The sequence below is a fragment of the Alternaria ventricosa genome, assembly GCF_023758065.1.
Source record: "Alternaria ventricosa strain BMP 2768 chromosome Unknown scaffold_7, whole genome shotgun sequence".
Classification (NCBI taxonomy): Eukaryota; Fungi; Ascomycota; class Dothideomycetes; order Pleosporales; family Pleosporaceae; genus Alternaria; species Alternaria ventricosa.
Genome location: NW_026055687.1, coordinates 800,492 through 813,675, shown reverse-complemented (window position 1 = coordinate 813,675; position 13,184 = coordinate 800,492). Strand labels below are relative to the sequence as shown.

The window sequence follows — 13,184 nt, the reverse complement described above, 5'->3', positions numbered from 1 at the left end:
CCATCGCAAACAGTAAAGTTTTGATGGGCCCCGAGTACTTGCTTTTTCCTCGTCTGTCCACACACTTGCAACAGTCAGCCCCCTTGAAGCTAGCGCCGTTGGCACTATTCGGAAAATAGCTCACAGGAGATGTCATCCCGCACTAACACGCACGACTAAGACAACGGCCGCCTTGCTGTCGCCCCTTCCTTCCTTCCTCCCCACGTTCGCGGCGGCCGGGAGCGCGAGCGTACATAAAACGGGTTGAGCGTGTTTGGTACTGTGCTGGGTGCCGTAACGTGGGGATCCTGGTCTGACATGCACTACTCGGTAGATAACATTACTCCACGATGGATTTCATAAGGCATCCATACGGCAGATACGCAGGCACAAGCCAAGACCTATCGCGACCCCGTCGGGCTTTCCATAAGCAAATGCTTTCTCGACTCACGCGTCCTTATCGTGCGAAGAGCTGACTCGTGTTGCTGAGTCGGTGTCGGTTGTCGCTACGAATAGTGCCGATGGTTCAACAGTTGATCAACTAATCGCGGAGACGGGTGCTGCCACACTGCAGGCGCCGAGGAGTGGAGAGGGTGTGTGTTTGGAGGTGCGCTAAGTTGTGCCGCGCAAAAGGAAGGGGAGAAGGGGAGGAGCGGGTGGGTACCCGAGCTTGCGATCTAAAGGGGGGTTGGGTGATTGGCTGGGTTGGGGAACCGGTCGTTGAGGAGGATGATTCTGTGGACGACGTTGCCTGGGCTTCGCGCTTGAACCTGGAGTACTTTCGCGAGGGACGTTTGGTGTGTACATTGGTAGGTTGGTCGTGTGCGCCAAGTCGTACTTTTAATACCGTTCACCATCCCATGGTACTGCTGACGACCCATCGCAACGAGCGACTCGACTTCCGAAATAGATATGTATCTATCTAAATAGGTCTTCTCAAAGAGAAAAGCATCGTCAACACCAGAGGTTGGTGGGTTGATAGGTCGATGACGTTAGTTTGTTGGTGTAAATGGTCGTCTCTATACCTAACCACGGCACCGAAGAATGACTCTGCAATGAACGCATGATCCGTAGGGGGCCTATGTAGCAGGAAAGCGAATAAATGATATGCAGTCATGCTAAGGCGAAACTGAGATGTAAGCGTATATCGCCGGTTAAGAACGACATTGGTCTTCCAAGATTACATTGTCGTTGGCAAACGTATCAATTCTCTCAGCTTCATATTCTAAAAACACATTGTAGTCCGCAACACCTGCAGCTAAATCCTCTCAGCCAGACACCACCTTACTCATACTAATAGCCTTTCCAATGCCATATCTCTGCCAGTCAAACGCATGTAAAGTAACTCAAAACCCATTAGCTCTAGCTCATCTGCGCATACCCTGTGGTAGAGGTACATATTCGCCAAATCCTGATGTACGCGAGCTTGCCTGTGTACCTCTGTTGTCGAGCGGCGCCCTAATAACCTGCATACTAGCTGTCATGTTTCGCGGGCCAGTCGGAGTTGTAGCAGGTAGTGAGCGGTTTCGCGAACTTGCTAGTAGAGTACTGTGCCTTCTCTGCCAGAATATCCTCGCTTCCTTCTCTTTGGATAGCTCCTGCTGTAGCCTCTCCCGCTCTTGATGATGATTGGCCATTCGTGCTCCTTGTTTCACATGGCCGATCTCATAGTTTTGTAGGGTACTCTTCTGGCCCAACATCTTCGATCGGAGACGAACGATATCAACCTGCATCCCCAACTTCTCTGCTTCCCATTCCTCCTTCTGTTCTTTCGTCGCAATGTATTTGACCTTGTAGTCTTCGGTCTTCTTTTCTTGATCGAAGAACATAGCCTTCCAATCCTCACTCCCTTCCTCTTGCTTGGCATGTTCAGTAGTAGACGCAGCTAGAGCCTCCTGGATCTTGTACTCCTGTTTCCACGCGTTTCGCTGCGTCTGTATATCGCGTCGCTTAGTCTTCTCGCGCATGAGCTTGGCCTTTGTAGCACCGATCTTCGCGTCCCGTTGATCAAGCTGAACTCTGAGTTCTCGTATCTCCTGTTCATGTTTGGCGTGTATCTCGGTTTCATAGTCGCTGATCTGTTCCTATGATGGTGTATTAGCGACTACCATGACTTGATAACCTCTTGGAGAAGGTCATAACTTACAAACAGGCGTGTACGTTTATTTGAGGCTGTTTTGGGACGTTAGACAGGTTTCAGATAGGCGCTGACACTCTACTTACCACTTGGTAGATCATCGGTCCGATCGTCGCTGAAGTCAACGAACTGACGTTTACCCAGACTAGGCGAGGCCGTGCTCTTGCTGCGGTGTACAAGCTGCAGATTCGACCCATCTACCGCAATGGGTTCATTGGGATGTAGCCTCTCATTCGCAGGCGTATTGGAGAATACGTTCCGTGAAACTTGCTCGTATGCAGTATGTCCAGCCTCAGCAAGAGATCTCTGGTGTCGGACCAAATTCGTACAAGCGAGTTTGAAGTGACTCAGTATGTCCGGGTTCACCAGATCGAAGACCTGATCCAGTCGTCCAGTTGACAGGAAGATGAAGTTGATAGCGGAATCAACTATTGCACGCTCAAGCTTGCGTTCCGGGTTCATTCCAGGCTTCTGACTACTGTAATCGTGCGAGCCACCGATGTAGCTGAAAGGCGGATCGTAGTAGACCTTTGACGAATGTATGTCCTGGACCAATGGAGTCAATAGCTTTCCCGACTCGGAATAGTAACAGATCTTTTCACCCGTAGCACATGCCCATACTGGCGGGCCGCTGGCTTTACGTGAATAGTGACCAACTAGGAGCATGTGGCGTCGATGTGTGTTGTGCTTCTCGTCCAGATACAGTTTCTCAGAGAATTGGTAGAGTGCCATATCAGAGATGGCGGTGAAGTGGGTCGCGAGTCTGCCTGTCGCGTACTTGACGAAGTCACCGAGTATGTACTTCTTCTTCGGCATTATCTTTGCTGAGGAACTGTATTGCATAGCGCGTATGGGGATGGCTATAGCGGAGTGGGAGCGTTGTTTGATCAGCGTGTAATCGTTGGCGCGTTGAAGTAGTACACCCAGGTACCCGGTGGTATTGATGACGGGTCGAGCAGTATTTCAAGGCGATCGGGCAGTCGAACGAGGAAGGTTGTTGTGGGGGAAAATCGAAGAGCGAAGAGGCCGTAGGTCGCGTTTGACGCGCTAAGCGGGGAGCAAACGCTACCTCCAGTATCAGCGAGGTGAAGGTGAGTAAGCAAGGTCGGGCTGACGAAGCTACTGAGCAAACGACCACATATTCAGGATCTCAGCGCGTCCAATGAAGTGGTAGCAGACTCGACACATGGTGAGAGAAATCAAAATGCTACACCGCATGCTTCAGGAAGAGAGACAAGAGACGGGTGAAAGAAGGATCGATACAGTCATTGATTATAAGTTCGGATTATATACAGGTCGCGACGTACACGTCTTTGCCCTAGGTCAGGCATCAGCATCTTCAAGTAATAACCCGATACAGCCTCACTCACCCCCAACACGTGTGCTGACTTACGCCTTGTACACAACCTTGCTAACCTTGTACTCCACCACAACACCTGGCTTTCCCTCGCCTGTTACGAAATGGCCGGCAGCTACATATGTTCCGTTCTGAAGATCCTTGTACTTCTCGTTGCCCGTCTCGAAAGTGAAGTTCACGAACGAATCGCCGTAGTCGGTAGTCTTAGCATCCGAGGCACCAGATAGCACCTTGCCGACACCAGGCGTGAGCTTCACGGTGCCCTTGTAATACATTGCTAGAATCGTTCCGTCGTGGTTCCTATATATCATGAGCATCATATGTTCTCTCGAACAAGTATGTGTATCTTTGCACTCACTTGACCTGACTCCTGACATCCAAGCGCATGTTACCACCATCGGCGTCGTTGTGAATGTAGTCATAGCCGGTACCGTGCAGCTCTCCATCCAGCTTAGGCTCGAAGCCCGGTTCACTCTTCACTGTACCGGATACCATCGGGACGATGACTAGCTGCGCGCCATGTTGGCCTCCGACTTGCATCGGCGCATCGATGTCGACGCGGACGGTGAAAGCGGGCTGGAGAGATGGGAAGCCTGACATTTTCGTTTGTGTTGCAGAAGGACTTTGTAATAGTTTTGTGGAACAATTGCTTGTATTGAATGCGATCCTTGGTATGTACGATGGGTTCGGGGTGGAGCTAAGCTATGTAGTTGGAATGCGGAAGCTACCCCTCTGACCCCACTTTGAGGGGAGGAGCTTCCTTCTTTCCGCACCGGTGACGGCATCAAATCAGAAGCATCCGCTCCGTGCATATATAGCCTTTGTATTCCAGGGTCGCATGTACGGAACAATGCGCCAGCCCAAAACTCAAAATCCACTGATCCTCCCCTTCTTTTTCTTCTTCTTGTCTAGCTTTCCTCCAAACTTGCCCCGCTCCACTTGACTTTGTGGCATCATGAAGCCTCCAGTCTGGAATGGTACATGGCTTTGACTTTGGCTCTGACTCGGTACCTGACTGCTGCTACCCATGCCACCCAGCATGGGCCCTGGAGAGCTTCTCGGATATGCATTAAGTTGACTCGCAGTCTTGGCCCTCATGAGCTCGTTCTCACGCTGTTGGCGCTTTTCTCTGCGTTCCTTCTTTTTGCGTTCCTTCTCGCGTTGTTGCTGGCTCTCCTCATCTAGTTCTTCAGCCCGAAGAGTACGCTCCATGCTGACCCAATTGTACATCTGCGGATCCTTTCCTGATTCCCAATGCGCGAGACTTTGCGACACGTTTGGCGGAATGATAACCGGGTCTTTGGAAGTCTGAAGATACTTGCTAAGCCGACTGAGGGGGTCCGATGAAGCTGGCTCAACGGAAGGTATCTCGGGTAGGGACGATCCATACACAGAGGATGGAGGCAAAGACGAAGGTGGTATAGATGAGTATGGCGGTGTCGGTAACGGCTGAGACGCAGGATATCTGGAGGTGAAGTTGAAGGTAGCCTCCTTTGGTCTTGCAGGCAAGATGGGTAAGGCTACGGCACTGTCCTGACTCTGCCCACGCTGTATGTCAACAGCGGGCACTTGGATCCGATCGTCACGTATACACGTGCTTGAGAACATCAGTTCCGTAGCGATTCGCCGAGCCAGAAGTTCTTGGCGTTGCCGAACGCGAATTGGCGTATCCGGAGGCATAGGCGCAACCCATGTCTGGAGTATACTATCGTACGCATCGGAGATGGTGAGGTCGCTGTCGTCGGTCAAGCCGAGTACGCGCATAGCTGCGATACGCTGGACATCCACAGTATCCTGACCATTGGGCGAAGAGAACAGCTCTTGAAAGTTGGACGAAGCTTCGTCAATGTCTGCAACATGGAACTGCGTGCGCGTAAACTCCATCCTGTAATCGTTAGTTCAGAATTGGAAGAAGACCCAGTTCACTTACAGAGTACCCAATGGTAAAGGTGGCAAGTCTGCACCAGTCGCCAACATTTCGTTCACTTGGTCCATGACGGCCACCGCATCGATGGTACCCGAGACCTGCTCCGCCGCGCTCTTTGACTGAGATAGAATAGCGCCCAGAGAAGCATTGTCCCGAGCGTCCGGCATGGCAGTACTATCTGAGGATTTGCGCAACCCTGGTTGCTGTATGATGGTCTTAGAGCTTGGTAGCCCTGTGGTGACCAACCCGTTAGGAACTATGAAATCGTCGTCTTTGTTGCGTCGTTTCGAGTTCAAGGTGAGGTTTCTAGGGCGTTTGATGGTATTTAGCGTGAAGTCTACAACAGCGTGGTCATTCCCGGCGGCATGTCCCGTCGAGGTGCTCTGGCTCCAGACAACCAGCTCGCGTATACTCAAGTCTGACAGCGTCACAAACAGTTGGAGGAAGAAGACGTCTTTCTTTGCGTATTCCCATTGCATGGGATCGATGTACAAGTTGGTTATGTGTGCGGATCCACCGATGGGTAGGTCTAGGAGAGTCGGATCTGAACTGGTAACGAGGCCGGAAGGACCAGAGGTACTGCTGCGGAAGCTATGTACTTGGACTAAGTTGTTCACTCGAGAGTGGAGCATAACACATGTTTCTATCAGGCTGTTAGTGAAGTCCTTGTCATGCGATTAATCTGCAACTCACCATCGTCCGACAGCATCTGCACGCTTATGTGGAGGGTGAAATCCTCCACACCCCGGTAGTGTCGCAATGATGTGAGGACTACAGCACCAGCTTCGCCCGCCCTCGCAAGCAGCTCACTCGGTGCAGTGACCGAAAGAAGGAATAGACGAGTAGAGGTCAAGACGAAAACTCGACTTCTATCTCTCGGATGTCGCTTGACATCCAAGATCCAGTCTGCTGATCGCTCACTGAAGAGCTCTGGGCAGGGAAGGTATGACGTTGTCCTGCCCTTGATGCTAACGATGCTGAAATGGCGTCTGTTGCATACCAGCAATGTCGTTATATCGGTCACCCACAAAATCCTCGCCCAGCCGTCTTCGCAAGTTGTGCCCCCATCCTCTTCCAGTTCATCGATCTTTCCACGAAGCAGGCATGAAGCCGAGTACGTGCCAAGTATGGGCCGATGCTCGATGTCCCATACACTCCATGTTTGGTTCAGGTCGACGAGTGCAAATTGTAACTGGAAGTCTGGATTGAACGTAAAGTCGACATGAGCAGAGCCTTCAGTATCGTTCTGACTTAGGCTGAGCATAGGGTGGGGTCCGATAGAGGAGGCGGGTAAGCGGTAGAACGGTGACACAGTGGAAGCGCGTGGTCGACGGTGGTAGTCTGGGTGAAAGAGGACCGTACGGGTAGGCAGTCGCACAGCCAGAAAAGGTCTGCTGTCGTCCGAACGCGCAAAGCAAACTTGCTGGATCGGTGCCGCTTCCTCGTTCCAGAAGCCACTCTCCGTATCTTTCAAGGTTCGCCCTTCTACCCATGACTTCGGGTCTGCTGTCCAACCGTGTCTTTCGTTGTCCAGGATTGACAACTGCAATATGCTCCCAGATCCTCCAGTCGGCAATGCAGCTATTCGCCATGCCTCATGTCTACCCTTGGGCGTAATCGAACCGAAGGACAGTAGGTCGCCGACGAGCGGATCGTACGTCGAAGCCGTGGATGATATGGCAGCAGATACTACAGCTAGATCGGGGAGGACTTCAGCTGCTGCAGAGAGCTGAGGGTGTTCTTCGATGCTGGTGCTGATCTCTTTCTGTACGCTGGTCCCACTCGCTAGGATTTCTGCAGAGAGAGAAAATGCCGGTGTCGCATGACTGCTCGCAGAATCCGCGTCCTTCGAAGTTCGTATGCGCTTGAATGAGCGTGTGGTATATGGCCTGGCAAACGTCCATTCTCTGTTCTCCAAGTCGTAGGTCGCTGCACCGGGATGGCCGTAGTTCAGATCTTTGAGCGATCTGTCAGCCATTGGGCTGTCGTAAAGGTTCTCGATCCGTAACGACGCTGGAGTATAAACTCATTCTTTGTACGCAGAAAACAGAAGACCGTATGCGAGAGCGAAGATTCTGTCTGTCAAGGTTGAGAATGCGCCGGACGCGATCCATGGATGATGAAAGTGACCTCGCCAAAAAGTTCCACTAGCGCCAAAAGTCGCGTCGGCACGTGCATGCGCCCCGCTATCGTTCCTGCCGCGTTAGCGCGCATGTTTGTTTACGGAGCAACCATCCCATCCGCCCTCACCACCCAACGTCGCATCGCACCCCATCACATATTCGTATACACCACGAGAGACGTCACAATCAGACCGCAATCATGACGACCTTCGAGCCCTCCATGAGCACCACGATGCGCGCCTCCTCACATGATGCGCCGTCCATGGCCGACCAATTGCCCAGCATCAACTTCGGTTTCGACGATCTGCGCAGTCGCATGAACCAGTTCACTACGCGATTTGACGCATTTATCGAGAACGGACGCAGACGAGTACTGGAAGAGCGCAATCAGTTCCGTATGAATGTCGCAGAACTCCATGGTACGATAAGACACGAAACACCTGCATCTTGTTTGGTCGCATACTAACTATGGCGACAGAGGACCAACGCATGAAGAAGCGCGATATCGAGATCCTCGAACTCAAGACCGCCCAGCACAGCCAAACAATCTCCAAGGAATCTCAAGAAACCTCCGAAATGCAGGAAGCCATCTCCGCCCTCACCCTCCAGCGCGACGAGCGCCTAGCCCATCGCGACAGCCTGCGCGCACAAATCGCCGAAGTGCAAAAGACCATCTCCGCACGCCGCGAAGCACAACTCAAACACCGCCGTTACCTCGATGGGCAAAGTCGGTACAACGAGCCAGAACTTGACTTCTGGGAGAACTATCTGGGCTTGAGGATTGAGGGGCTGGGCAAAGACGACAGATTGAAGTTCGTCTATACCAATGTTGATGAGAGGGAGTGGGACCGTGAAGCCTGGTTTGAACTGGATACCAGCGAGCGCGACTACAGGGTGCTAGAGATGCGGCCCAAGGTCGAGCGCGAAGAGGTCGAGACGGTTGTGGACAGACTGAATGAAACGCGCGACTTAGCAGGCTTCCTGAAGGGCATGCGAGAGCTGTTCGTCGACGCATGCAAGTAATTGCGGGCAAGCAGCAATCCTGTCGTGATGTCCTTATGTAATTATGCCCTTAGTTTTGATAGATACCCGCAAGCTACTTTTCTTCTCGTCTCATCGACCGCCATTCTTGATCTTGTAGAACTCTGGTGCATACTCCGTCAACCAGTCCATCTCCACTGTACTCAGATCCCTGATGTAAATCTTGTCCCGAGTAGACTGAATCTCAGTGTATATGACCCAATCCGCCTTCCGCGTGAAGAACACAGACGTCGGATGAGGCCACAACGTCGTCTTTCCATCAACCGTAGTGAAAGTCCCATCTGCCTTCATCCTCGCAGCATGTGCGAAGAACCCAGTCGTTAGACAGCGACGGACGCGCTCGGCGAGTGGTGTACCGCCAACCCTCAGCACGCCTGATGACGCGAGGACATTCTCCTTGACGCCGAAACGATCCAAGTAAGCAGCTAGTTGTTTCCGGACGCTGACTGCCTTGACGAGCGACTTGTGGTTCAGACTGTTTGAATGACACCATGCTGTGTTACCCATTCCAGCTTTCACGAAAGCTTCGTATACATTGTATAGTGTAAGGTGATCGCCCTCTGATACGGCAAATTTCCGCCTTGCCGCATCAAGCTGCTTCTTTCCGCCGTCATGAGAAACGAAAGCATTGCCTTGCAGAGTCATCATTGCGGCTATTGTGAGCATCTCGCTCAAGCAGCCAAACTCCGGTTCAGCCGCCTTCAATAATGCGCGAGCAAGCATCGGTTCGAGTGGAAGCTCCGCCATACGCGTGCCGAGGGGCTTCGTGAGGCGAGCATGAGCGTCCAACGCGCCGAGAGAGTAGAGCAAATCCAGAGCGCGCGTTACTAGTGCTGATGGCGGCGGCGAGAGGTAGTCGAATCGCACCACGTTTGTGATGCCCAAATTGAGGAGCTGCAGAATTACAGGTGCGAGATTCGAGCGGGCGAGTTCTGGGAACGTCGCTTCCTCCAAATTTTCGTAAACGCTTTCAGGATACAGTCTGAAGCATTTGCCCGGCCTCGTTCGTCCAGCACGACCCGCTCTCTGTGTGGCACTAGCTTTCGAAACAGGAACGACAGCGAGATTTTCGATGCCTAGATTGGCGTTGTAGGCGCGAAGCTTGACATATCCTGAGTCCACCACAAAGACGATGCCGTCAATAGTCAAAGATGCCTCTGAGATGTTGGTGCTAAAAACGACGCGTCGCGTGTCTTGTGGCGGCTTGGTGAAGATGAGATTTTGGTCTTCTGTTGGCAAGCCAGCGTAGAGGGGCAAGGGCATGAGCCTTTGCTTGGATGAAGACATGTCCGCAATGCGGTCACCCAGCTTGTCGATTGCGTCGTCAATCTCCTCGCGTCCTGTCAAAAAGACAAGGATGTCGCCTTCGATCTCGTGCTCGTGGATCTTCATGACTGTGTCGATTGCTGCTTCCACGTAGTCGTTCGTTGGTTCCTGTAGGTACTGGATCTCAACCGGATATGTGCGCCCTTCGATACCAATGATGTATCCGAATTCTTCCTTGCTTTTGCCGTGAACCTTCTCGCTATCGTCGGGGTTGAAGAAGTCAAGAAAACGTTCCGCTTCTAGCGTAGCGCTACTCACAACAACGCGCAGGTCTTCTCGCTTCCTCAGGACCTTCTTCAGTAGGCTCAATAGTATGTCAGAGGACAGGCTTCTTTCATGGGCTTCGTCGACCATAATGACTGAATAGCGTGAAAGGAGCGGATCGACGAGCATCTCGCGCAGTAATAGGCCGTCTGTGACAAACTTCACCTGCGTAGCCGCGGACGTAACATCTTCGAATCTGATACTGTACCCGACTTGTTGACCAAGCTGCGTACCCAGTTCCTCTGCTACTCTTGCGGCTACGCTAGTACACGCTATTCTCCGGGGTTGTGTGATCGCTATTTGCTTGCCGCCATTGCACCAGCCAGCTTCCAGCAGAAATTTTGGTACCTGTGTTGTCTTTCCTGAGGCGACTTGTCAGCTTTGGCCTTTCTGGAGAGATTTGGGAAGCTTACCACTTCCTGTTTCACCAACAACAATAGTCACGGGGTATGTCTCTATTGTGTAGAGGAGCTGATCTTTGAGTTGCGCGATCGGTAACAAAGCGGGTGGTTTGTAGAGACTTGGAATCAGAGCAGACTCGATCTCTTCATCCTCCGCCATGACCTCGTATTGAAAGTAGAGTTAGATGGAGAAGGTAGGGTTGTGTCGAAGATGCTGAAAGCATCGAGTGCTGTCCGGCCTTCTTGGACATGGCGCTAGCAGTGTGCGCTAGCCGTGTCGGGGCTTTAGTGGCAGACGATGATCGGGGAACCTTGGAAGGAAAGCACGAAGACGGTCACACTCACACCCTGCGTCGTACTCCGAGTCATTCATCGAACACGTATGAAATCATAGCGTCCCTATAAGAGCGCTTCGTCAAGAGCTTGTAGAGAGATTGTACTGATCGGCAAAGAAAGAACGCCCAGCAGATGCATACCTTTACAAGTCAGCTTTATCACGCAGTCCTTTTGCAGGATTCGACTAGGGGTTCTGGAATCTCGTTCTAATACACTGTTAAGCTGGTAGAATGATGGTTTATAGCGTGGTGTAAGGGAGTACTGGCCCAGGAAGTGTTCTCTCACTAGTGACATTAGTAAACTCATGCGGTCAGAGAGAAGAATACCCAGGTGAGATTAAACTAAGTGTGTTAACTACCCTGCTTCAATATCTGCCTGCTAGTGAGTTGTTTCCTGATAATCCACTTTCCTTTGCTCATTCTTTACTTCCCTTTTCGCTACCTAGTTGAACACATGCCACTGCCTAAAGCTCGAGTAGTATATCTTGCGACAGTCACCATTCCTGAGAGACCTGACCAGCTCAATTACAGCAAGACCCATCAATCACAGGTGCATCATCGAGGTATATCAGGTTCATACACCAAACTCTCCGCAGCTGCTTACATTTGAACAGATGGCTTCCAATGACAAAGTTACCTTGCAGAACATCCAAGACTACGCGAACAAGTACTTTCCAGACGAGTTCGCAAAATTGCCTTTGGTCGAAGACTTGGTCTGGGTACCAGCCTCACAGACTCGAACCACGACACAGTGGTACATGAAGATCGCCTTGGTAAAGCTTCGTATCGGCGGACATACGGCTAGCCAGTCAATATGGGCCCACAAAGAGCTCGACCAGTCGCCTGGGGGAGTATACATGCTGTCTGGAGGACAACGAATCCTATCGGTGATTTTACCACATATCGAAGACCTCTGCTATCCCTTCAAGGCCGCATACCGACAAAGTGGATATTCATTTGATATGGTAGGACCCGATTACGGCTTCGAGCTGAAAACTTTGATCGAGTACTACTTTTTGCTGAAGGGCGCGATAACGCCCTTCAAGTATCCCTGGGCTTTGGATAATTTTGAATGGGCGGTCAGGTCGGTCGCGAATGGGGCGTCACTGAATAACATTCCTACCACCAAATTCAGCGCGGATGCAGAGACGCGGATGCGCTCTGTTCAGGCTATGCTTCCCTCTGCACCGCACGCATCGGCGATGTTACCGGCTGAAATCGGTATCCAAGACCGGGGTATTGCTACCATGGAAGATCTGAGGCGCACTGTCAAGAATCATGTTCCTGAAGAACCTAAAGAAATTGAAGAAATTGGTAAGTGGTAATCGATGTAATTTGATTGCTTCCTCAGGAGTCCTGACTTACGCGGAATAGGTACAGCAAAACAAGAAGCTCACCATACACGCAGGGTATGCCCAGCAATCTATAGCTATTTAGTTGAATGAAGTTAATTATAGAACCAGATGAAGAAGCTCCTCAAAGACCAGAAGGATGCTCGAAGAAAGATTGAACAGGACATGGACGCCGCGTCAGCCCAAAAAGAGGCACACATGGCAAGGATTCAACTTCTCGAAGATGAGCTCTCTGAGGCACAGGCAGCGCGCAAAGCAGCCGATGGTATTGTGGAAGCTCTGCATGAGCGACACGAACAGTTGCAGAAGCTGCTTGATAGAAGCCGAACTGAGAACCGAGAAGTGAGAAACAAGCTGAAGACACTTGGTAACAGCAGCGTTAAAGACGCCCGCGTATGGAGACAGAGGGTGCGAGCAGAACAGAACAGACGGTCAGAGGCGGAGGACAAGGTCAAGGAAGAATGTGCTCGTACAGAAGCCAGGATGCAGAAAGCGCGAGCGTTTTACACAAACCAGAAACAGCTGCTCGAAATACAGATTGCAGAATGTCCAGAAGAAGAGAAGGAGTCAATTATGGAAGCATTCAAGGCAGAGTATGGAGAGCTGTGCCCAGAATGAGGACAGCGCGAGCATCTGAGGTCATCTTGAAGTGGCCGCAATGCTGAGATACGGTAGGATTGCTGGGATACATTGCGGGATCCAGGTGTTTGACTGCGCTGAGCTGAAGATTGCGGTCTTCTTTGGAGTATGTTTGGGTCTTTTGAGCGACTGAGCCTTGATGCAACCAGTATGGGTGTAGCTCAGAAACCATGGAGGCGAGATGCTGTATCGGGGCGAAAGGATCAAGATGAATCAAGCCCTGGTAGCGAATGACAGTGAAGCAACAGGCTTAGGTAGCCTGAGCTACCTCACTGGAAATAGCAAAAACATTGATTTTGATTC

The 13,184-nt window shown here is 51.5% G+C and overlaps 7 protein-coding genes across 7 annotated transcripts; 2 read left to right on the top strand and 5 right to left on the bottom strand.

The window, feature by feature from the left end:
* Positions 1 to 1,346: 1,346 nt before the first annotated feature.
* J4E93_005033 (uncharacterized protein) lies at positions 1,347 to 2,090 on the bottom strand (the record flags this gene model as incomplete). Its single annotated transcript, XM_049342956.1, has 2 exons — positions 1,347 to 2,063; positions 2,088 to 2,090. 2 exons carry the CDS (start codon positions 2,088 to 2,090, stop codon positions 1,347 to 1,349), a joined length of 720 nt encoding a protein of 239 aa, XP_049199956.1.
* A 104-nt stretch (positions 2,091 to 2,194) lies between these two features.
* On the bottom strand, positions 2,195 to 3,256 carry J4E93_005032 (uncharacterized protein; the record flags this gene model as incomplete). The annotated part of the gene is made up of 2 exons (XM_049342955.1): positions 2,195 to 2,948; positions 3,249 to 3,256. 2 exons carry the CDS (start codon positions 3,254 to 3,256, stop codon positions 2,195 to 2,197), a joined length of 762 nt encoding a protein of 253 aa, XP_049199955.1.
* Positions 3,257 to 3,505: 249 nt separating this feature from the next.
* J4E93_005031 (uncharacterized protein) lies at positions 3,506 to 4,073 on the bottom strand (the record flags this gene model as incomplete). Its single annotated transcript, XM_049342954.1, has 2 exons — positions 3,506 to 3,773; positions 3,832 to 4,073. The coding sequence occupies 2 exons, from the start codon at positions 4,071 to 4,073 to the stop codon at positions 3,506 to 3,508; spliced, it is 510 nt and encodes a 169-aa protein (XP_049199954.1).
* A 267-nt stretch (positions 4,074 to 4,340) lies between these two features.
* On the bottom strand, positions 4,341 to 7,378 carry J4E93_005030 (uncharacterized protein; the record flags this gene model as incomplete). Its single annotated transcript, XM_049342953.1, has 4 exons — positions 4,341 to 5,358; positions 5,404 to 6,016; positions 6,094 to 6,377; positions 6,429 to 7,378. 4 exons carry the CDS (start codon positions 7,376 to 7,378, stop codon positions 4,341 to 4,343), a joined length of 2,865 nt encoding a protein of 954 aa, XP_049199953.1.
* A 344-nt stretch (positions 7,379 to 7,722) lies between these two features.
* On the top strand, positions 7,723 to 8,546 carry KPR4 (Ribose-phosphate pyrophosphokinase; the record flags this gene model as incomplete). The annotated part of the gene is made up of 2 exons (XM_049342952.1): positions 7,723 to 7,942; positions 8,002 to 8,546. The coding sequence occupies 2 exons, from the start codon at positions 7,723 to 7,725 to the stop codon at positions 8,544 to 8,546; spliced, it is 765 nt and encodes a 254-aa protein (XP_049199952.1).
* A 90-nt stretch (positions 8,547 to 8,636) lies between these two features.
* On the bottom strand, positions 8,637 to 10,715 carry J4E93_005028 (uncharacterized protein; the record flags this gene model as incomplete). The annotated part of the gene is made up of 2 exons (XM_049342951.1): positions 8,637 to 10,516; positions 10,568 to 10,715. 2 exons carry the CDS (start codon positions 10,713 to 10,715, stop codon positions 8,637 to 8,639), a joined length of 2,028 nt encoding a protein of 675 aa, XP_049199951.1.
* A 789-nt stretch (positions 10,716 to 11,504) lies between these two features.
* Positions 11,505 to 12,860, top strand: J4E93_005027 (uncharacterized protein; the record flags this gene model as incomplete). Its single annotated transcript, XM_049342950.1, has 3 exons — positions 11,505 to 12,204; positions 12,265 to 12,299; positions 12,348 to 12,860. The coding sequence occupies 3 exons, from the start codon at positions 11,505 to 11,507 to the stop codon at positions 12,858 to 12,860; spliced, it is 1,248 nt and encodes a 415-aa protein (XP_049199950.1).
* Positions 12,861 to 13,184: the final 324 nt, after the last annotated feature.